The following is a 24,880-nucleotide window of genomic DNA, read 5'->3' on the forward strand; positions in this document are numbered from 1 at the left end:
GTTTGTTAAGTGTTATTTATTTTTAAACAGAGAAATTTAACTATGTGAACAGAACAGAACTCTGAAACGCAGTATAGCCGCATTTCTGAATATCCTACTCACCACACCTAACTATACCAGTTAAGGGACATTTTGACTACTGACATTTCTATATGTAACAGAATATTTCTTAGGATCTTACAACATTTCATGAAAGTTAAACATTTTAAAAATTACATTTGATTAAATAGAATCTAAATAAAAGCCTCAAACTAACACACAATGCAATAGAGAATGTAAGAAGACATTGTAATGTTCCAGTCAGATCACAAGAAGCAAGTTACACAGATTTTGCGATTTATTTTCACATATTTGTGCAACCTATATGTTCTAAGTGATCTTAGGAGTTTAGAATCACTGAGGATAACGCTATCAATGCAATGAATGATCTCTATACATCGCTGTATTCAAATTACTAAAGACAATGTTATCAATGCAATGAATTCTCTACAATGCTGCATTCAAATCACTGAAGATAACGCTTTCAATGCAATGAATGATCTCTATACACTGCTGTATTCAAATTACTAAAGACAATGTTATCAATGCAATGAATTCTCTACAATGCTGCATTCAAATCACTGAAGATAACGCTTTCAATGCAATGAATGATCTCTATACACTGCTGTATTCAAATCACTGAGGATAACGCTATCAATGCAATGAATGATCTCTATACATTGCTATATTCAAATTATTAAAGACAATTTTATCAATGCAGTGAATGATCTCTACAATGCTGTATTCAAATCATTAAAGACAATTTTATCAATGCAGTGAATGATCTCTACAATGCTGTATTCAAATCATTAAAGACAATTTTATCAATGCAGTGAATGATCTCTACAATGCTGTATTCAAATCATTAAAGACAATTGTATCAATGCAGTGAATGATCTCTACAATGCTGTATTCAAATCATTAAAGACAATTTTATCAATGCAGTGAATGATCTCACAATGCTGTATTCAAATAATTAAAGACAATTTTATCAATGCAGTGAATGATCTCTACAATGCTGTATTCAAATCATTAAAGACAATTTTATCAATGCAGTGAATGATCTCTACAATGCTGTATTCAAATCATTAAAGACAATTTTATCAATGCAGTGAATGATCTCTACAATGCTGTATTCAAATCATTAAAGACAATTTTATCAATGCAGTGAATGATCTCTACAATGCTGTATTCAAATCACTAAAGACAATGTTATCAATGCAATGAATGATCTCTACAATGCTGTATTCAAATCATTAAAGACAATGTTATCAATGCAGTGAATGATCTCTACAATGCTGTATTCAAATCATTAAAGACAATGTTATCAATGCAGTGAATGATCTCTACAATGCTGTATTCAAATCATTAAAGACAGTTTTATCAATGCAGTGAATGATCTCTACAATGCTGTATTCAAATCATTAAAGACAATGTTATCAATGCAGTGAATGATCTCTACAATGCTGTATTCAAATCACTAAATACAATGTTATCAATGCAGTGAATGATCTCTACAATGCTGTATTCAAATCATTAAAGACAATGTTATCAATGCAGTGAATGATCTCTACAATGCTGTATTCAAATCACTAAATACAATGTTATCAATGCAGTGAATGATCTCTACAATGCTGTATTCAAATCACTAAATACAATGTTATCAATGCAGTGAATGATCTCTACAATGCTGTATTCAAATCATTAAAGACAATGTTATCAATGCAGTGAATGATCTCTACAATGCTGTATTCAAATCACTAAATACAATGTTATCAATGCAGTGAATGATCTCTACAATGCTGTATTCAAATCACTAAATACAATGTTATCAATGCAATGAATGATCTCTACAATGCTGTATTCAAATCTTTAAAAATATACCTGGTGATTAAAAAGTCTTTTGATTCGTCAATATTTTGCATCCAACTTAATTGATCACTACCTACTGTAATGAGTCCCTTTGCTGTGTATGAATAAACCCCTAATTGATCACTACCTACTGTAATGAGTCCCCCTTTGCTGTGTATGAAAAAAACATTTTTTTGTTGCTGTAACAGAAGTGTGGATGATTTTTTCCAAAAGGGAATTTGAAGTACAGTCAACTCTCGATTAACCGGGGGTGGATTAATCGTGGTAAAAAATAATAATAGATTGTGTATTTGTGAAAAAATTAAAATGATGTACTACTAATTAGCGAAAACATCTATCAGAAGGCATCTATTGTTTGGAACAATACAAGAGACTGACCAATGATGACATTGTGAGGTCGCTTGGCAGAGAGGAGGAGAATGACAGCGATAGTGAGGGGGAGGGGCTAGCTAGCAAAAACAAGATCACGCATGGTGCTGCGCTGAATCACCTAGACTGTCTGCTGGACTATTTAGAAAGTGAAGAGGACAGTTTGCTGAGTGACAAACTAATGTTGCGTAGGCTTTGTTCTAATATTCAAAAAAAGGAGAACTCAGCTAAGAAACAGACAACATTAACAAACTATTTTAAAATAGTGTAACCTTTTGGCCATTTTTCATCAAGCAATTTATGTGATGTTTTGTGTTCCTAAACTATTGTACTTGTATTATTTTTACACTTTTGGATGACGTCTGTAGAACGGTAAATGTGTTCCAAAATATCAGATGTAATTTTAACTAAATAAGTTTACATTAAATCAGTTTTGTACCACGTTTTGACTAGTTTTGTTAGAACCATGATTTTGGGTTATCCGTGACCTCCTTCCCCCCCCCCATTACCCCTGTTAATCGAGAGTTGACTGTACATTACAAAATATATCTTTGGAAAAAGTTAAAGAACTAGACACTGCAATTAGCTCTGTTTCATGTGCATAATTCATAGATTTTTTGTTATCTGCAATAAAAAACATTATCTTGTAAAATACATACAGCTATTTGTTTGACCTCATGGTTTTTCGAAACATTTTAAAACACGTTCAACATTGTGTAACGCAGACAATTCACACGTAGGGTTACCATATGACTCTCTACACTTCAATGGTGTCTGTGTCTGCTGGTTTTCATTCCAACTGAGTTCTCAGTTACTTACTCAAACCCTTAACTGAACTATTCATTTGCTTGATTAGACCTTTTTAATTGTTTCAGCTTTTAAACAGTTGGAGATTTTTAGAAGTAACTTGAAATAGGCAACTTTTGAGGTCCTGAGAACAATTAAAAGGTCTAATTAAGAACATTATGAGTTTAATTAAGGGTTTGAGTAAGTAATTGAGAACTCAGCTGGAATGAAAACCAGCAGACACGGGGCTCCCCAGGACCGGGGTTGAAAACCAGCAGACACGGGGCTCCCCAGGACCGGGGTTGAAAACCAGCAGACACGGGGCTCCCCGGGACCGGGGTTGAAAACCAGCAGACACAGGGCACCCAGGACCGGGGTTGAAAACCAGCAGACACAGGGCACCCAGGACTGGGGTTGAAAACCAGCAGACACGGGGCTCCCCGGGACCGGGGTTGAAAACCAGCAGACACAGGGCACCCAGGACCGGGGTTTGGAACCCTGCACTAGGACAGTTTGGGACAGTTCAGGCTTTTCAACTTGCACCCAATGCATTCTGGGAAGTGTAGTCCTGCTGTGAAAGGGACCCGAGACAGGTCAACGTACCAGAATGCATTGCGATGTGAGTTGAAAAGCCTGAACTGTCCAAGTGAACATGGAGTCATATGGTAGCCCAATCACTAAATAGGCTGCTTTCCTTGTGGGAGGCGTGGCTCTGAATTGGTAGCACCTCTCAGAAAAGGCCAGATGTTTTCTTTAAATGCTTCTGCCTCCAGGCTGGCATGGTACTGAATTCGGAACGGGTTGTGCCCAGCAAGTCCTCAAAGTCAGCATCCGACAGGAAGTCCTGCGGAAAGAAAAGAAACCGTAATCGTACAGCGCCCTGCTGCCCCCTAGGGGCCGCCCTTTGAACTCTGTTCTAATTCTCTGTAGACTGAAACGTGTTGGCTTGTATCCACCTCACTGTTTTGTGATACATGAGAGAATAAAAATAACTTTTATAATGTGAAATTGAACGTGAGATTTGAGATGGCAAGTGCAGCTTCATTGGTTTGCTGCTAATACTGCTGCCAACTCAATAAATATGTTTTGATGCACCGAGAATTGTTGTATAACTTAAATAAAATGAGTTTCTTTCCTGAGTATCTCCTCGCCTCTTTACTGAATATCTCACCTGTACTGAATATCTCCTCACCTCTTTACTGAGTATCTCCTCTACTGAATATCTCCTCTCTTCTTTACTGAATATCTCCTCTCTTCTTTATTGAATATCTCCTCTTTACTGAATATCTCCTCACATCTTTATTGAATATCTCCTCTCTTCTTTACTGAATATCTCCTCTCTTCTTTATTGAATATCTCTTTACTGAATATCTCCTCACATCTTTATTGAATATCTCCTCACCTCTTTACTGAATATCTCCTCACCTCTTTACTGAATATCTCCTCTTTACTGAATATCTCCTCACATCTTTATTGAATATCTCCTCTCTTCTTTACTGAATATCTCCTCTCTTCTTTACTGAATATCTCCTCTCTTCTTTATTGAATATCTCCTCTTTACTGAATATCTCTCCTCTTTACTGAATATCTCCTCTGTTCTTTATTGAATATCTCCTCTGTTCTTTACTGAATATCTCCTCTCCTCTTTATTGAATATCTCCTCTCCTCTTTATTGAATATCTCCTCTTTACTGAATATCTCCTCACATCTTTACTGAATATCTCCTCACCTCTTTACTGAATATCTCCTCTTTACTGAATATCTCCTCTTCTCTTAACTGAATATCTCCTCTCCTCTTTATTGAATATCTCCTCTCCTCTTTATTGAATATCTCCTCTCCTCTTTACTGAATATCTCCTCTCCTCTTTACTGAATATCTCCTCTCCTCTTTACTGAATATCTCCTCTTCTCTTAACTGAATATCTCCTCTCCTCTTTATTGAATATCTCCTCTCCTCTTTACTGAATATCTCCTCTCCTCTTTACTGAATATCTCCTCTCCTCTTTACTGAATATCTCCTCTTCTCTTTACTGAATATCTCCTCTTCTCTTAACTGAATATCTCCTCTCCTCTTTATTGAATATCTCCTCTCCTCTTTATTGAATATCTCCTCTCCTCTTTACTGAATATCTCCTCTCCTCTTTACTGAATATCTCCTCTCCTCTTTACTGAATATCTCCTCTTCTCTTAACTGAATATCTCCTCTCCTCTTTATTGAATATCTCCTCTCCTCTTTATTGAATATCTCCTCTCCTCTTTACTGAATATCTCCTGTTTACTGAATATCTCCTCACATCTTTACTGAATATCTCCTCTCCTCTTTATTGAATATCTCCTCTTTACTGAATATCTCCTCACATCTTTACTGAATATCTCCTCTCCTCTTTATTGAATATCTCCTCTTTACTGAATATCTCCTCACATCTTTACTGAATATCTCCTCTTTACTGAATATCTCCTCTTTACTGAATATCTCCTCACCTCTTTACTGAATATCTCCTCACCTCTTTACTGAATATCTCCTCACCTCTTTACTGAATATCTCATCTTTATTGAATATCTCCTCTACTGAATATCTCTTCATCTCTTTATTGAATATCTCCTCATCTCTACTGAATATCTCCTCACCTATTTACTGAATATCTCCTCTCCTCTTTACTGAATATCTCCTCTTTACTGAATATCTCCTGTGACAGAAATACAATGAGTTCTGGTGATAAATCTTCTTCCCCACCTGTGAGGGCTCTAAAGAACGGGAGGAGAAGTATCTGGAAGGGCTGGCCTGACAGTTCGTTTCCGGGACCGGAAAGTGGGTCAGCCTGGAAGGAAGCGAGACTCTGTTGTAAGACCGTATTGATTTGACAGGTAAACGAGGGGCAGCTGCAAGTAATAAGGCAGCTGCAACCGTTTACCTAGATATCATGCGGGATTACATATAGGGGCCAGGGTAACGCTGTTCTTTTCCTTCGTTTGGGTTAAGCCAAGGACCGAGAAGGACGTAATCACTGTATTACTCTGCAAAGAGTTGTGTGTGTGGGGGTTTGTGTTTGTTCGTCTCTGTAAACTAACTGTCTGTGTCTTTTGAAATCAGTAGACAGCTAAACGCACATCCGGAGCTGTCGCCTTGGGCCAGCACAAGCCGGATCACCACTTCACGAACTGTCACGGAATAAAGTATATTCACGCACCACCATCACGACTGCACGCACCCGAGACGGGTGACCGTGTTTTTGTTTCCTTTGTCAGGACTGCAACCTGTGTTCTTCAGCCCCGAGCTTTACACATCGTTGTGTATTGCCGGGGCTTATTATTTGTGGTCACTAGACCAGGACTGAAAATAAAAGCTTGTTTTCCTGGATTACAGTTGTCTGCCCGTCATTCCTGCACCGCATCACTGCTACACCTGTTCCCCTTACCACCCACTTTGCCACACTCCTCTCCTCTTTACTGAATATCTCCTCTCCTCTTTACTGAATATCTCCTCTCCTCTTTGCTCAATATCTCCTCTCCTCTTTGCTCAATATCTCCTCTCCTCTTTGCTCAATATCTCCTCTCCTCTTTGCTCAATATCTCCTCTCCTCTTTGCTCAATATCTCCTCTCCTCTTTGCTCAATATCTCCTCTCCTCTTTGCTCAATATCTCCTCTCCTCTTTGCTCAATATCTCCTCTCCTCTTTGCTCAATATCTCCTCTCCTCTTTGCTCAATATCTCCTCTCCTCTTTGCTCAATATCTCCTCTCCTCTTTGCTCAATATCTCCTCTCCTCTTTGCTCAATATCTCCTCTCCTCTTTGCTCAATATCTCCTCTCCTCTTTGCTCAATATCTCCTCTCCTCTTTGCTCAATATCTCCTCTTTGCTCAATATCTCCTCTTTGCTCAATATCTCCTCTTTGCTCAATATCTCCTCTTTGCTCAATATCTCCTCTTTGCTCAATATCTCCTCTTTGCTCAATATCTCCTCTTTGCTCAATATCTCCTCTTTGCTCAATATCTCCTCTTTGCTCAATATCTCCTCTTTGCTCAATATCTCCTCTTTGCTCAATATCTCCTCTTTGCTCAATATCTCCTCTTTGCTCAATATCTCCTCTCCTCTTTGCTCAATATCTCCTCTCCTCTTTGCTCAATATCTCCTCTCCTCTTTGCTCAATATCTCCTCTCCTCTTTGCTCAATATCTCCTCTCCTCTTTGCTCAATATCTCCTCTCCTCTTTGCTCAATATCTCCTCTCCTCTTTGCTCAATATCTCCTCTCCTCTTTGCTCAATATCTCCTCTCCTCTTTGCTCAATATCTCCTCTCCTCTTTGCTCAATATCTCCTCTCCTCTTTGCTCAATATCTCCTCTCCTCTTTGCTCAATATCTCCTCTCCTCTTTGCTCAATATCTCCTCTCCTCTTTGCTCAATATCTCCTCTCCTCTTTGCTCAATATCTCCTCTCCTCTTTGCTCAATATCTCCTCTCCTCTTTGCTCAATATCTCCTCTCCTCTTTGCTCAATATCTCCTCTCCTCTTTGCTCAATATCTCCTCTCCTCTTTGCTCAATATCTCCTCTCCTCTTTGCTCAATATCTCCTCTCCTCTTTGCTCAATATCTCCTCTCCTCTTTGCTCAATATCTCCTCTCCTCTTTGCTCAATATCTCCTCTCCTCTTTGCTCAATATCTCCTCTCCTCTTTGCTCAATATCTCCTCTCCTCTTTGCTCAATATCTCCTCTCCTCTTTGCTCAATATCTCCTCTCCTCTTTGCTCAATATCTCCTCTCCTCTTTGCTCAATATCTCCTCACCTCTTTCCTGGAGGGGTCCACCCCCTCTGGCAGCTCCTCTGCTGTTTTGTTGATGAGTAGCTCCGGGTCGTATCCTGTGGTCCTGCCATTAGGAGCAGCAGGACTCTTCCCGTCAATCTTGTCTGTCCTGACACTGTGAGGCTTGTTCTTTGTAGCCATGTCTAATGGAGTGCTGGGACCTCCAGGGGCACTGTATCCACTGGCAGGGCTTTTGGAAACACCTCCCTTTCCTTTGTTCAGATCTGTCTTGTTAAGATCCTAGAATAATAAGAAATATTTCATAGAAGCAAGCATGTATTGTTCTCAGGGGTCAGTCCGTTGGAGTTCAGATTGATGGTGGGGAATCCAATCTAGCGGTGTGGTTATTTTTGCTTTGATTCTCAGATTTAAATACAATTTGACTGTTACAAAATATCACGTTGCTGTAGATCAATACAATAGTCTCAACATCGAAGCCTGGTCTTATGTTTGCCCTCATCCTCAGGCAAGGCGAGCTGCACCATTGTGATGCGCATATTATTCTATGACATAGTGTAGGAGCATGGACCAATGCCGGTGTCCTGGGGAATAAGCAGATCAGGGAAAAAGTGGATTGCCATCTAGAATTTAAAGGGGAGGTTCCACTGTTTCTGAGGTTTACGCCTACTAGTACTACGTCTGGGGAATGAGTAGAGTGAGCCCAGGGAATAAGCTGATCGGATATACTAAATCAAAATAAATCATTTCAAATGAACTTTGTAGGTGTCATTTATACATCTGTTTGTTTAACAAACATTATAGCAACTCGAGATGTTTTTGTTAGATATTTGACATGTAAGCAGCACTATATGGATAGGTATGCGAGCGATTATCAAAGTTAAAGCACGATTTTAAGTCATGTACAAAATTGGGCTCCATGCTGCGGTTACTAACTTCAGCCACGATGCACAGCAATCACTGATGCACTTGTATTATTATTATTATTTATTATGTGCTTTGTTCTTTCATTTATTTTTACAGACAGGACTCATTTTTATTTTCCAGCCTCGGTACATAGGCTACATGACAAAACTCCTGTTCCTATTCAAACAAACAAAAAAACAACGTTTACTAATTTAGCTATCATGTTTGATGTCTTTTTTTTTTATACTAGGATGTTAACGTTTCGTCTTTGTAAACCGTGATAGTTAACGCTAGGCCTACTGACAAAAAATAATAGACCTTGCAATACTACAATAATATTGTATGATTGTGTGTCATTAGAATATATTACTAAAATATTTAATTCCCATTAAAGATTGACAACATTATGACATGTAAAACCTTTTAATATACAGTAAATAAATCTTTGCGATCACACATTAACTACATCTGATTAACAACAACATTTTTACAGGCAGATAAAAGCTGACAAGCGTTTAACACTAGGCCTAGTATAAAGAGAGACGTAAGTTACAGTAGAACTGAACACTTTACATCGCACATATATTTTACCGACTGAAAATAAATAAATAATAAAGTGGTGTGTGAACACATTACCATACAATGTGGCAAATAAAATGAGCAGAAAATGTTGATTCATGTAGTTAACCTCCCCTTTAAAATCAACCTGCTGCCACGCCTTCCTCTTGCCTTAGTGGCTTGCGCGATCCACTTCATCCCCGCTCTACTATTCCCTACAACAGCGGTACATGAAATCCAATGAGAAACTGCCCTTTAACAGCCAGCACTGGTGTGCAGATAGGGGTGGCGGAGACTTGAGAAGGACTTACCACAGTGATCTGGGAGATTGCAGAAGCATCCCCCAAGCTGTTCTTTATGTCCTCATAGGAGCGGGAATCCTGAATAACAAAAGCGCATCAGTAACTGTTTCTGATAGGCGACACTGTGCTGTAAAATACATCTTTAACGTAGTCACTTTGTGCCACAGGCAGAGTCAGCACAGGTACATCTCAATGCAGCACCAATAGAAAGACAGACCTACAGTAAGCAAGTAGACCATACTCAATAAAATAATTCAAAACAGAAATACTGCACATGCTATATATACAGACGCAGACACAGACACATGCAACTGTATGCAATTTAGACAGTCAAATCAGAAATGTGTCTTTAAACGTATACAAATCCCACTATTACTGTGAATGAGCTGAATTAGGAACACTAACTGATACGGACACCCGGGGTGCCCTTTATCCAGCGGTCCAGAGCATCAATTGAAAGACTTACGCTCCACTTGTGAGGGTTCCAGGCGCTGAACCAGCCAGTGAAGGTGAGCGGTTCGTGGCCCTGTGTCACCGTGGTGACGGGTGTGTCAGGGTCTCGCTGCGCCGGGTGTGTCTTCAGGTACTCCAGGGCAGAGGTCAGGGACTCCTTCTTCTCAACATCATTGGCAGCTTTACCAATCCACAGGAAGATCTGTCACACAGTAGCAGGTGAGCAGGCCGCCTTCCTTACCCAGTCTTACAGCACCAACATTCAGGTCAGCACAACACAGCTCCGTATTCCATTAGGTTACAATTAAGGCTGTATTTTTACAGGGATCACAGATTTCACGATTTCCATGAAATGTACCCATTGCTGTGTAATATGTAGTTACCCGTGAAAATTCCCCTTTCTGAAAGAATAGTGTCAATTAAAAATAAATACAGCACATGTATGCCTTATTGATGCACTCCCTGTTATACTGCATTTAGGAACCTTTCAGGCAGAAACTAGACCGGCTGCCAGGTTCCCAAAGGCAGTGTTACAGGGAGTGCGGCAAAAAGGCAAAAGTTTGCTGAATTTATTTTTAAGTGAAAAAAATATGTATCTTTACACTATTCTAACAGAAACAGGAATATTCACTGTGTTCTGCATATTGCACAGTAATGGGTTCATTTCACTGAAATCATGCAATCCGTGATAAGTGAAAAAATACAGACTTCTTTATAGGTCACCAGAAACCTTAAACAGAATTACAGCCCTGCTATTTACAGTTGGCTGTACATTACTGCATAATTGGTAGCAAATGCTTACATTTGTATAATCTGCAGGAGAACAACATTGCATTAGTATTTACAGACGTTGTGTGACCACTCTGAGACAATCAGACAAAGCAATTTCCCTCACCTCCTCCCAGGTATCCAGAAGCATCACATCCTCCTCATCGAGGTCCTCCTGGGCAAAATCAAAGACCTCTGTCATCATGAAGCGGCCCGTCTGATTGGAGCATTCGAAGAGGCGTGGCACCCGCTGCGGCTTCTCCTCCTGGAACCTGGAAACAAAAACAAAAAATAAACTGCAGCTGGGAATCCTGCCACACAGATTTCAATACAGCCCTGTATCTTTTATACAGCGGTGTTCTGATCTTCAAAGCTAATTCTGTGCTTGTGACAATGTGACAGGGCAGAGGCTGGGAGATGAGCCTGTGCATGTCTGGGTAAACCCCAAGAGACTTTATGCCAGCCCTTATTTTCGTACAGGTGCCCAAGCAGTATTAAGGTTAAGGTCAGGGTTTAGGGTTAGGGTTAGGATCAGGGGTTAAGGTCAGGGCTTAGTGTTAGGGTCAGGATCAGGGGTTAAGGTCAGGGTTTAGGGTAAATCTCTTCTTCAGACCCTACCTCTTATCACTGCAGTAGGGTGCTTTCCCTCCAAGAGCTACCCAGAAGTCTGCAGGCTCCTGTCCCTCCAGGATAGTCTGCTTGTCCCGTTTGGAGACGATGTCGGCCACGCTCTTCGCCCTCTCCCGCTCATCCCCACTGCAGCCCTGATGGGTGGAACACAACGGAGAGCCTGAGCACAACCGCAAACAAGTCCATTCCTCACCAAGGGCCCTACCTATTTCACCAAGGGCCCTACCCATTTCAAACAGCAGTGCTATCTATGAGGAGACCAAGACTGACATTTTTAACAAAAATTGTGTAACAATATGAGCTCCAATAAATACAATAGACAGCACATGAGATACGTATATATATATATATATATATATATATATATATATATATATATATATATATATATATCCTGGGAAGATTGCGAACAAGTGTTCAAGGATATATTTAGATACACACATTATACACCCTGGATATAACAGAATTTCATTTGGGAAAGCATGTGCACATTTCTCCATGGCCCCCTCCTCTGTGGGGGATGTCAGTTCCCATGAGGAGGCTCTCTCTGACTCACCTTCCCACACCACAGGTAGCAGACGTGGTCGGCTCTGAGAACGAACACGTCGTTGGTGTTGAGGGAGGAGGCACGGGCCGGGACCTCGCTTGCTTTGGTGTTATATTCATCAGTGCCTCGAACCTGGAACAGTCTGTAAGCAGGGTCCTGAGCTGCCTTCTCTCCACGTCCTGTACCGCCCTGAACATTAGCACAGGGATGGGAATAAGACTGCACTTTCCCATTCCAGGGTTTACTACCAGCTTGATTAGCCACAGCATATAGGTAACAAGCTCAGGGGTGTCAGATTAAACCCGTAGTAAAACCAGGAACAGATCAAACTGCTCTGCAATGGGAGTCTTATTCCTATCCCTGTTAACAACAATGGAACAAGTTTACATGGTAGAATGTGTAGGATTCTGTAGGACCTCCTAACTCCTGTCCTGTGTCTGTCTTAACTTACTGTAATTGCCAGTTCTGCCCTCTTGTCCTGGTTAAACTGGTAAACTCCTCTTAAGATTTTAAAGACTGTTGGTAATAGAACTCATGCTTGAGGTGAATTTGTTACAAATTCTATACATGCTGAACCTGCATTTAACTTAATTCATACAACTTCCATTAACATCCTAACCCTAACCTCTAACTCTAACTCTAAACACCCAGTCACTTACTTCTCTTACCAGGCAGTAAACCATAAAACAGGTGATTGTTCTGAAGACAATGAAAGGCACAATGACAGTGACAATGACCTGTGCGCAAACAGTGCTGCCGAAACCCCAAGCGGAGGCTCACCTGGTAAATGATGAGCTTCCCTTTGAAGATGGCCAGGAAGTGGCGCGGCTCTTTGGTCATGGTCACTCGCACCTGCACTGGCTCCCCATTGTATTTGTTGTCCAGGTTCACAGCCTGGTATGCAGACGCTGTGATCTCATCTTGAGAAGCTTGCAGCCCCTGCGTTCGGAAAGAAATACATAAATACATAAATAAATAAATAAATAAATACATACATACATACCTGAATTAGTACGTGGTCAGGACGGAAAATGAACCATGTTCATCTAAAATTCACACCTATAATTGATGCAGAGATGTTTGGGTGAAAATGGGCAGTGAAGTCTGTTCAGTGGTGTGACCCACAGAGTGGAGGTGTTCATGGGTCCGGGACCAGAGACCCGACCCGCGAGACCTGGGACCCGACCCGCGAGACCCGGGACCCGACCTGCAGACCCAAACTGGTCTATTCAAATTAGTGAGAAAGTCTTACAGTGTATCACATCTCCATAATGCAAAAAAGTTCTGCATTACTATAAAAGAAAGATTATATTTTTACTAATATATATATATATATATATATATATATTATTTTTTTTATTTTTATTTTTTACTGTTGATAAGCCTCTCGCAGTACTGCTCTTGTGCTGAATTTTGCATTATCTTGAGATACGCGGCAGGGTGTGTGTTCCAGCATCAAGTGTTGCTAGCGAGGCTGGTTTTAGTATTGTCTTCAGCTTGCCATTAGTCTGATATCAATTACTTATCAGTGTAACCAACAGAACATTTCCATAAAATAGCCCTCGATTGTGTCGGCCATTTGCACTGCATATATGCCTCTGTACAGACTGCATTGCAAGTGTTTCTCAACAATCCCTGCGTGCTCCTATGCTGCACCACGTGTACTGTATCATTCAAAAGAGTACACCCAGAGGGGGAATAGGTTTTCTTGTGTGCATGCTTCATGTATGAAGCATAGTGTATAATGGTTTGGTTTGCTGATGTTACCTGCCACATGTACAGAATGTAGTGGGGTTTCTGGCCTCGCGAGTATGTGTACAGCACCAGGTAACAGTCTCCTCCATAGAACTGCCCATAGGTACTGGGATCCACCTTCTTCAGCTCCAGCTCCTCAATCCTCCACACCTGCCGGATGAGAACACACCATTACAAACCACTCATATCAAACTGCTCTGCAATAAAGCATCAAGTGTGAAGCGTGTTCATCTAACACCCCAAGTTTACACAAATCAACCTTGGCTAAAGATCAAACCATGACCTGCAAATCAAAATGGACCACAGCTGACCTGCACACCACTGAGTTTTATTTATACACTGCGGTAATAATGACCCACCTCCACTTTCCCAGAGCCATCATCTACCATCCTCTCTCTTGCAGCAAGGTCAGGTCTGGCATGCAGCTCCATGACATCGAACTTGACCTGGTCGACTTTAGCTGTTTGAGAGGGAGGGGCAGGGGTTAAAGCAGCGGTTTTCAGTCCAAGTTAGTAAGCACCCTTAACAGTCTCAGCACTAGGTCATGAATATCCCAGTATCTCAGCACCAGCTCATGAAGACTCCAGTATCTGTCTCAGCACTAGCTCATGAAGACTCCAGTACCAGTCTCAGCACTATCTCATGAAGACCCCAGTCTCAGCACTAGCTCATGAAGACTCTAGGATCTGTCTCAGCACTAGCTCATGAAGACTCCAGTATCAGTCTCAGCACTAGTTCATGAAGACTCCAGTATCTGTCTCAGCACTAGCTCATGAAGACTCCAGTACCAGCACTAGCTCATGAAGACTCCAGTACCAGCACTAGCTCATGAAGACTCCAGTATCTGTCTCAGCACTAGCTCATGAAGACTCCAGTACCAGTCTCAGCACTATCTCATGAAGACCCCAGTCTCAGCACTAGCTCATGAAGACTCCAGTATCTGTCTCAGCACTATCTCATGAAGACCCCAGTCTCAGCACTAGCTCATGAAGACTCTAGGATCTGTCTCAGCACTAGCTCATGAAGACTCCAGTATCAGTCTCAGCACTAGTTCATGAAGACTCCAGTATCTGTCTCAGCACTAGCTCATGAAGACTCCAGTACCAGCACTAGCTCATGAAGACTCCAGTACCAGCACTAGCTCATGAAGACTCCAGTATCTGTCTCAGCACTAGCTATGAAGACTCCAGTATCAGTCTCAGCACTGGTTCATGAAGACTCCAGTATCTGTCTCAGCACTAGCTCATGAAGACTCCAGTACCAGCACTAGCTCATGAAGACTCCAGTATCTGTCTCAGCACTAGCTCATGAAGACTCCAGTACCAGCACTAGCTCATGAAGACTCCAGTATCTGTCTCAGCACTAGCTCATGAAGACTCCAGTACCAGCACTAGCTCATGAAGACTCCAGTATCTGTCTCAGCACTAGCTATGAAGACTCCAGTATCAGTCTCAGCACTCGTTCATGAAGACTCCAGTATCAGCACTAGCTCATGAAGACTCTCTATTAAAGCATTAATAATCACCAATCTTGCCCACTGCGTGGGTCTTGCCCAGCCCCTGCGTCAGCCCCTTCTCTGTCCATGTCTTGAAGAGCTGCTTGAACATGGAAGATTCAGCGTCCTCATTCATGATTTCCACGTTGGTTGTGGACGGGTAGTTCTTTGCTTTGATGAAACCCTGCAAGAAAAGGAGAGACTGCTGATCATTGCCATCCTTAGTTGCCCCCCTCTTTTCCTTCTCTGCTCCTGTGGATCACCCCAGTCTGACCATTTATTATTTTTTTATTTATTTTCCCCCAATTTGAAATGTCCAGTTATGTTTTTTTCTCCTCACTGCAGTGAGTCCCCACATAGCACAGACATTCTGAGGGCGTGTGAGCGTCCTACGATCTCACAAGCCTAAAGCCAGAATCGCTTTTACAACGAGCAATCCAGAGCAGAAGTGAGCACGGTACGGATCCCCTGCTTCTTATACACTGGATATGCTCGGTGTCTGGCCAGTAGGGTTCGCTGTTGAGAGATGAGGAGAATAAGTCTGTGCCTGTTTCCCTTCCCCACCCCGGGAGCGTCAGAGCCAATGTGACGCCCCCCTCGGGGTCCCCAGCAAAGTTCGGCCTCTTTGCACAGCCTGGACGCGAACTAGTGCCATCCAAGCTGTGTGACTCATCCTGCGCTCCCAGCCGCAGCGCTTTAACTGGATGAGCCACTTGGGAACCCCCTGAATGCAACTATTCTGATACCAACGTCAGTGCTAACCAAAGTTTAAAAATCTATTGTATTACCCTTTTTTCTGTTGAAGATTTTTTGGTTCTTTGCCTGTATTTCAAGACTTCAGTTTAAAATATACAGATACTGTATTTTATATACTGGGCTGTGCAGATATTTCAAAGACAATGCTATTGATGAGAAGTTGCTTCTGATGCTTCCTGGCACCTGATCACTTCCTGTGTTGTAGTTTGAACTCACTCCAATGGTCAAGCTCAGAACATGTCAGCTACTGAGAAGATACCAGGATGCAGCAGCTTATTTAAATTGATCACAAATTAACATAAAAAACTAAACAAGCGAAGAACCAAAATATTCTCAGGACAATAAGATGGGAACCAATAACAATGTTATAACAGCTTATTAGTTAGTACAGCTTATTACTTAGTATATCTTACTGGGTAGTATAGCCTACTGGTTAGTATAGCACATTGGTTAGCACACCTTTGCCTTGCTGGTGTGTGCATCACTTCGAGGTCATCTGCATGACAGGCATGGCTAAATCAGGCCTGTAGACTGAGTGCACTTACCTCAGCTCTCCCAAGACCAGCCTGCCTCTCCTGAGTGGTAGCATTCTTCCCCTTCCACAGAAAGATCTTCACCCCCCCCTGATCCACGATGTAGCAGTCCTGCAGGAAATACACCAGTGTTAAAGTCTTACAGAGAAGCCTACAGATACAAACCCCTCTGTCACCCCTGTTAGTGCCGGATTCTTTTGCTTGTTTAAAAGACAACATCAAATTCACTTTTCCATAATTCACTGTGCCTGTACTCATCTGTGATGAAAATGAAAATCTCTTACATCAGAGCTGAGCAGATCCTGAGTCAGTGGCTGTGTGGCTATCTCCTGGACGACCAAGTTTCCTTGTGAATCTGAAACACTACCAGTTAAAGAAACCAATTAGTAATGCATTCTGCACAGGGGAATCTACATCACTAACTAGACACAGACTAGTAATGCATTCTGCACAGGGGAATCTACATCGCTAACTAGACACAGACTAGCAATGCATTCTGCACAGTGGAATCTACATCACTAACTAGACACAGACTAGTAATGCATTCTGCACAGGGGAATCTACATCGCTAACTAGACACAGACTAGCAATGCATTCTGCACAGTGGAATCTACATCACTAACTAGACACAGACTAGCAATGCATTCTGCACAGGAGAATCTACATCACTAACTAGACACAGACTAGTAATGCATTCTGCACAGGGGAATCTACATCACTAACTAGACACAGACTAGTAATGCATTCTGCACAGTGGAATCTACATCACTAACTAGACACAGACTAGTAATGCATTCTGCACAGGGGAATCTACATCGCTAACTAGACACAGACTAGCAATGCATTCTGCACAGTGGAATCTACATCACTAACTAGACACAGACTAGCAATGCATTCTGCACAGGGGAATCTACATCACTAACTAGACACAGACTAGTAATGCATTCTGCACAGGGGAATCTACATCACTAACTAGACACAGACTAGTAATGCATTCTGCACAGGGGAATCTACATCGCTAACTAGACACAGACTAGTAATGCATTCTGCACAGGGGAATCTACATCACTAACTAGACACAGACTAGCAATGCATTCTGCACAGGGGAATCTACATCGCTAACTAGACACAGACTAGCTTTAAAATGACAGATTAGCAATGAATTCTGCCCAGGGGAATCACTGGAAATTTGTAAGTTAAGCCATGTCTGTGAAATACAGAACCCCAGTGTGTAAAGTTGGAAGTGAAGCCATGTCTGTGAAGTACAGAACCCCAGTGTGTAAAGTTGGAAGTGAAGCCATGTCTGTGAAGTACAGAACCCCAGTGTGTAAAGTTGGAAGTGAAGCCATGTCTGTGAAGTACAGAACCCCAGTGTGTAAAGTTGGAAGTGAAGCCATGTCTGTGAAGTACAGAACCCCAGTGTGTGAAGTTGGAAGTGAAGCCGTATCTGGAGTACGCACTGGTAGAGCCGCACATTTGACTTCTGATACATGTCAGGTCTGTTGTCTGGGGTAGCTGGCTTGAGGCTCCCTGTCCTCTGCCCCAGCACTGCTGTCATGATTTTCATCAGCTCGGGGGAGGCGGCTTCATTGTCTCCATCGATGACGCCAATCTGAGCGCGCCCACCTCGCTCCCTGTCCCGGATGTCCTGGGACAGCATCATCCCCTGCACAGACAGACAGACAGACAGACAGACAGCATGAGTTTTCTCTTTCTTTTCAGGAAATCCATTTGAAATGACAGCAGAACCTCAGAGTTACCAACCCTTTGGGAATGGAGGTTGTTTGTATGTCTGAAATGTTCATAACTCTGAAAATGAGTTTTTGATGGTTTTAATAAATGTGTGCCTCTGCTCTCTACACCCTCAATCTGGCTGATAATACAAGGATAAAGCACAGTAATGCAATACTCATATTGTTAAGATCTGACAGGATTTAAAACGGTACTATACATGGTACTATACAAATGAAAGTTACCACTGAAATGGTAAGTTCAATGCGCTGTGCGGTACGCTCAGTATACAGTAAGTGTTAATGAAGGGCGATGCTGACCTTTAACCTTTCAGGATGGTTGCTTTCAGGCCCGTTCCACTGGACAATCACCTTGCCCATGTCCAGCAGGAAAATATCTCCGACATTGAAACTGTTCCAGGAGACGTCAACCTTGAACAACATGACAACCCGTATCAATCAGTCAGTGTGGCGGCTACTTTTCTAACTAGATGACACACGTTTGGTATGATAGAGCAAATAACAAATACATCCATATAGAAATAAATATCATCTTCACTCTCGCCAAAGCCCCTCGGTGCCCTTAATTGGATTTTAGTCAAAACTGAGGAGGGAGATAACACAAGGTTAAAAATGGGTGAATGCTGTGCATGAACCAGCGACCCCGCGCACCGGGGTACAGTATGTGCACTGAGAGGCTGTGCATGAACCAGCGACCCTGCGCACCGGGGTACAGTATGTGCACTGAGAGGCTGTGCATGAACCAGCGACCCCGCTCACCAGAGTACAGTATGTGCACTGAGAGGCTGTGCATGAACCAGCGACCCTGCGCACCGGGGTACAGTATGTGCACTGAGAGGCTGTGCATGAACCAGCGACCCTGCGCACCGGGGTACAGTATGTGCACTGAGAGGCTGTGCATGAACCAGCGACCCCGCGCACTGGGGTACAGTATGTGCACTGAGAGGCTGTGCATGAACCAGCGACCCTGCGCACCGGGGTACAGTATGTGCACTGAGAGGCTGTGCATGAACCAGCGACCCTGCGCACCGGGGTACAGTATGTGCACTGAGAGGCTGTGCATGAACCAGCGACCCCGCGCACCGGGGTACAGTATGTGCACTGAGAGGCTGTGCATGAACCAGCGACCCCGCGCACCAGAGTACAGTATGTGCACTGAGAGGCTGTGCATGACCCAGCGACCCCGAGCAGCGGGGTACAGTATGTGCACTGAGAGGCTGTGCATGAACCAGCGACCCCGTGCACCGGGGTACAGTATGTGCACTGAGAGGCTGTGCATGACCCAGCGACCCCGAGCACCGGGGTACAGTATGTGCACTGAGAGGCTGTGCATGAACCAGCGACCCCGCTCACCAGAGTACAGTATGTGCACTGAGAGGCTGTGCATGAACCAGCGACCCCGTGCACCGGGGTACAGTATGTGCACTGAGAGGCTGTGCATGACCCAGCGACCCCGAGCACCGGGGTACAGTATGTGCACTGAGAGGCTGTGCATGAACCAGCGACCCGCGCACCGGGGTACAGTATGTGCACTGAGAGGCTGTGCATGAACCAGCGACCCCGCTCACCAGAGTACAGTATGTGCACTGAGAGGCTGTGCATGAACCAGCGACCCCGCGCACCGGGGTACAGTATGTGTACTGAGAGGCTGTGCATGAACCAGCGACCCCGCGCACCGGGGTACAGTATGTGCACTGAGAGGCTGTGCATGAACCAGCGACCCCGCGCACCGGGGTACAGTATGTGCACTGAGAGGCTGTGCATGAACCAGCGACCCCGCGCACCGGGGTACAGTATGTGCACTGAGAGGCTGTGCATGAACCAGCGACCCTGCGCACTGGGGTACAGTATGTGCACTGAGAGGCTGTGCATGAACCAGCGACCCCGCGCACCGGGGTACAGTATGTGCACTGAGAGGCTGTGCATGAACCAGCGGCCCTGCTCACCAGAGTACAGTATGTGCACTGAGAGGCTGTGCATGAACCAGCGACCCCGCGCACTGGGGTACAGTATGTGCACTGAGAGGCTGTGCATGAACCAGCGGCCCTGCTCACCAGAGTACAGTATGTGCACTGAGAGGCTGTGCATGAACCAGCGACCCCGAGCACCGGGGTACAGTATGTGCACTGAGAGGCTGTGCATGAACCAGCGACCCCGCGCACCGGGGTACAGTATGTGCACTGAGAGGCTGTGCATGAACCAGCGACCCCGCTCACCAGAGTACAGTATGTGCACTGAGAGGCTGTGCATGAACCAGCGACCCCGCGCACCGGGGTACAGTATGTGCACTGAGAGGCTGTGCATGAACCAGCGACCCCGCGCACCGGGGTACAGTATGTGCACTGAGAGACTGGGTCCTGCTGACAGCTGTGAGATTTCAAATACACCCACAGCTCCTGTTTGGATTGGCTGGGGGGGCGGGGGTCACCATCTCAGGAAACAACGGGTATATGCAATAAGATCCAGATAGTTCCTGTAGAAAGGAACAGGCAGCAGCTCTGTGTAGAATTACAGAAACACCAACAGAGCTGCTCATTCACACCTGCACAGCGTACCTCCGTGGCGGAGAAATTCTTCCTCCCCTTGACGTGCAGCAGCCGCTTCATGTTGTACATGTTTGTCTCCACTTGTTTGAACCCTGACGCCAAACCGCCCTTCTTATAGCTGTGGCAAAACAGAACAAAAAGAGACACATTTGTTGCTGTATATTACGCACACACAAGGGCAGGGAGCCTATCATTACTTCAGGAATGAGCTGCCAGTTGATACAAGGACACCATGGAGCAATTAAGAGAGTCCAAAGGCAAACTGCTGGATTTCTGCAATTGTTGGTTAACAGCCAATTACCACGACCCATTACAGAGTGTCATAGGCACCAGTGCGTTGGAGGGGGCTGTTTAGCTCACTTGTTTAGGGCTCATTGTTGCTGTTTGATGAACAGGACCTGCAGGATGAGCCTCTGCACAGCGATGCCCTATTGGCTAATGGCACTGAATCGTTTTGTAATGCTTATTAGTTCTATTGTATGTTGGACTGACCAACTGATGTAGCCTTAAACTGTGCAAGCCCCCTCGGTATTGATCTGGAGGTCACAGGATGGCAGTGTCTTCATTGCACTTTTTAGACAAGCACTACTGTTCTAAGTTCGTTCTTTTAATTTTTTTTATTTCTCCCCCCCCCCCGATTTTCTCCCAATTTGAAATGCCCAATTATTCAACCCGGCTCACCACTGCAACCCCCACACCGACTCGGGAGAGACATATATATATTGATAACTGTTGTTTGTGTAAGACCAAATCGGTATGGTCCGAGTTCCGGCTTTTGGCACACCCTGACCTATACTGGATTTAACTAAACATAGCAAGAGAGGGGGTGGGGGTCATAATGAGTAAACACTGCGCTAGGAGGCTCCACACAGGGCATTTGCAACCAACCACATTTGGCAAGGAAATGATCTTGTACGTACTGTAAATATTTCACTAAATAAACACTCATGCAGCAAAACACTTCACTAAATAATAAACACTCATGCAGTGAAATATTTCTTTCATAAATACAAAAAAAAAAAGACAGACAAGCACACAGGAATAGAAGCGGTTCGTACTCACACAATGCCGCTCTTGAAGTAACTCTTGAATTTGACTGACTCGCTGTCCTGCACCTCCCTGTACTGGATGGGGCTCCCCCCCAGGTAATTATCCAGCTGGGTCACCAGGATTGCAGCCGCCCCCTGCTCGTCCTGAGAGGACTGGCTCCCGATCCAGTAATGCACATCGAATGAGAGCTGAGAGGAGCTCTGCCGTCCCTGCAAACACACAGGCAACATGGATTCCAGAAACAAGGAGACAGAGAGAGCCGAGAGGAGCTCTGCCATCACACACACACACACACACACACACACACACACACAAACACACACACACACAAGCAACAGGGAGTCCAGAAGCAAGGAGACAGAGAGAGCCGAGAGGAGCTCTGCCATCACACACACACACACACACACACACACACACACACACACACACACACACACACACACGCACACGCACACGCACACACACACACACACACGCACACGCACACACACACAAGCGCACACACACACACACACACACACACACGCACACACACACAAAGCAACAGGGGTTCCCGAAACCTAGATTCCAGCTGTTTCCAGAAACTATTTAGGCACAATTATTGTGGGATTTTTTACTCTGTGATTAAATTGATTGTTGTATAATAGTTTCATTTGATATACAAAGATGCTTAGATCAGATTGAAAAGGACAACTTTTAAAACAGAAACATTACACACTTGGAAAGGCAGCACTCAGAAACATACTGCTAAGCTTTACAAATGAAGCAGAATGTCATTAAAATGGAACTCGGAAGCTACTTCCACTTTGAAGGGGAAGAGACACAATCTTCCTGTGTCTACTGAGTAGAAATGATCTTTGGTCCATTCCTAGAACTAAGCATTATACGGACTGTCATTGCATGTCCCTTACACATGTGCACTGGGCTTATCAGAAAATAACTGGGCATTTGCAAGATCACAGCTCAAGGACTCCCTCACAAACAGGATGTCTTATCTAAAGTTTACATAGATAAAACAAAGGATCAGAAAAAAAGAGATTGCAAGGGGACTGGGTGCTCTTCTGAAAGTCACTTAGAAATATCACAGTGACTATGAATCACTCCATACAGTATTCACTTGGGAATATCACAGTGACTGTGAATCACTCCATGCAGTATTCACTTGGGAATATCATAGTGAATATGAGTCAGTCCATACAGTATTCACTTGGGAATATCATAGTGAATATGAATCGCTCCATACAGCATTCACTTGGGAATATCGTAGTGAATATGAATCACTCCATACAGTATTCACTTGGGAATATCATAGTGAATATAAATCACTCCATGCAGCATTCACTTGGGAATATCATAGTGAATATGAGTCAGTCCATACAGTATTCACTTGGGAATATCATAGTGAATATGAATCGCTCCATACAGCATTCACTTGAGAATATCAGTCAATATGAGTGAGTCCATACAGTATTAATAACTGCTGATGCTAGTCTCAGGTGGTTTTAAATGAGTGATTAGGGGTGAGAAGCAGTTCAGAATCTGATGGCAGTTTGAGCAGCTCAGCTTCCCTTCATGATTCTCCATCCCAGACTGCACAAGACCACGTCTCTTACACAACAAGCGCCAGGGCCTGGCCTGCACACCACCGTGCCTTAGCTTGGATTACAGCTTGTACATCTTGACATGGATGAATGCCAGTCTCCATTCAATGCTGTATAATTATGAACTGTACTTACACATAGAACAATGTAGCAGTCTCCTTCGAAGAAATTCCCATAGGCTTGTGCAGGGACCGGTACCATTTTCATTTTCTGTTTCAGTAAGAGATTTAGATTAGAGAAGCACAGGCTGTCAGATAGAACAATGCAATCTCAGAATGCCTCTTGTTAGTTCTAAGGGTCTAGGGAAGGGCTGTCCAATCACAGGCCACTCCAGGGTTAACAGGTAACCTTATATGATTAACTACTTCTGGAGATGGGTTTTTAATTGGTTCAATTAAACCATTTAGAACGGGTTGGAACAAAGACCAGGACTGGAAGGGCTAACTTTGGCTACTCTTGGTCTAGGGTTTCCATTCCCAACATTTGGAACCAATCAGTTCTGTGTTTTTATCAGAGCAAACAAGCAGTCATGGTAATGGTGCTGTACAAGGGAACAATGGCAACTCAAGCTACAGCAGTGAGCACCAGTGGTACGGGCCATTGGGAGAATATTAGCACACTGGAAGCATTTCACATTTCTACACAGTAATGGATGACTTTACAAACAATGGCATCAGTAAATACACATTTGGGATTACTTTCAGGGTTCTCTTAGCGCAGTATGCGAACAAGCCCTCGGAAATTACGTAGGAACCTCCCAGTCTGAGCTAGTGTAGAAGTATACGTACAAGATTAGATACACTCAGTTTATCAAACATTTCGATAAAACCCATTCAGGACTGACAGGACTGCTATCTGCGTATGTAATGTACTGCACACAATGCAGCACCACAGCTTTACTGGTTATCCTTATTCACTGATGTTTCCAGAGTCTCGTTTCAATGTTCTTGGAAGTCCCTGTTTCTCCAGGGTAATAAACTGCTATTGTAATGGTGTATCCCAATGGTATTGGGATGGTATTGTCAACTGCTGGTCATATTGAACCTGCAGCACTCCATGCAGGGTGTGTCTAGAAAGCATGAGCAAGGTTTACATTTCATCTGTGTTGTGCAAGGACACTAATTCAACATGAATGAGAGGTGATTCACATGCAGAACAGAAACAAAGCAACTGTCTGTCTGTCTGTCGCAGCATTCTCCATCATTCAGAGAGAAGAGGCTGTAAGCTCACATCTCCATTAATCTCTTTCAGTGGATGTGAACTAAGTGCTAGTGTTTCATTCAGAGAGAAGAGGCTGTAAGCTCACATCTCCATTCATCTCTTTCAGTTGATGTGAACTAAGTGCTTGTGTTTCATGTTACAGAGCTCGGACTTCATCTTGCAAAGCATGTTATTCTGTCCAGCTCAAC

The 24,880-nt window shown here is 43.4% G+C and overlaps 1 protein-coding gene across 2 annotated transcripts in view; it reads right to left on the reverse strand.

The window, feature by feature from the left end:
- The window catches only part of LOC117399788 (villin-1-like), a 34,619-nt gene continuing 9,739 nt past the window's right edge, over nt 1-24,880 (reverse strand). Inside the window, exons 3-21 of one of the 2 annotated variants that reach the window (XR_009328592.1) lie at nt 23,607-23,681; nt 21,883-22,079; nt 20,830-20,938; nt 18,575-18,685; nt 17,984-18,189; nt 16,808-16,886; nt 16,536-16,634; nt 15,265-15,418; nt 14,099-14,199; nt 13,752-13,889; nt 12,765-12,923; nt 11,994-12,173; nt 11,426-11,571; nt 10,935-11,079; nt 10,053-10,241; nt 9,596-9,664; nt 7,845-8,102; nt 2,039-3,910; nt 1-1,984 (exon numbers count right to left, since the gene is read on the reverse strand). Coding sequence is in view for 1 of the 2 variants with exons in the window: in XM_059023383.1 (XP_058879366.1) it covers nt 3,797-3,910; nt 7,845-8,102; nt 9,596-9,664; nt 10,053-10,241; nt 10,935-11,079; nt 11,426-11,571; nt 11,994-12,173; nt 12,765-12,923; nt 13,752-13,889; nt 14,099-14,199; nt 15,265-15,418; nt 16,536-16,634; nt 16,808-16,886; nt 17,984-18,189; nt 18,575-18,685; nt 20,830-20,938; nt 21,883-22,079; nt 23,607-23,681 (2,529 nt within the window). In the remaining variant the exon portion in view is untranslated. Of the gene's footprint in view, nt 3,911-7,844; nt 8,103-9,595; nt 9,665-10,052; nt 10,242-10,934; nt 11,080-11,425; nt 11,572-11,993; nt 12,174-12,764; nt 12,924-13,751; nt 13,890-14,098; nt 14,200-15,264; nt 15,419-16,535; nt 16,635-16,807; nt 16,887-17,983; nt 18,190-18,574; nt 18,686-20,829; nt 20,939-21,882; nt 22,080-23,606; nt 23,682-24,880 lie in introns of both variants that reach the window. The other variant, XM_059023383.1, reaches the window with a different exon arrangement.

This window comes from Acipenser ruthenus, chromosome 4 (assembly GCF_902713425.1).
Source record: "Acipenser ruthenus chromosome 4, fAciRut3.2 maternal haplotype, whole genome shotgun sequence".
In the NCBI taxonomy this organism is placed as follows: Eukaryota; Metazoa; Chordata; class Actinopteri; order Acipenseriformes; family Acipenseridae; genus Acipenser; species Acipenser ruthenus.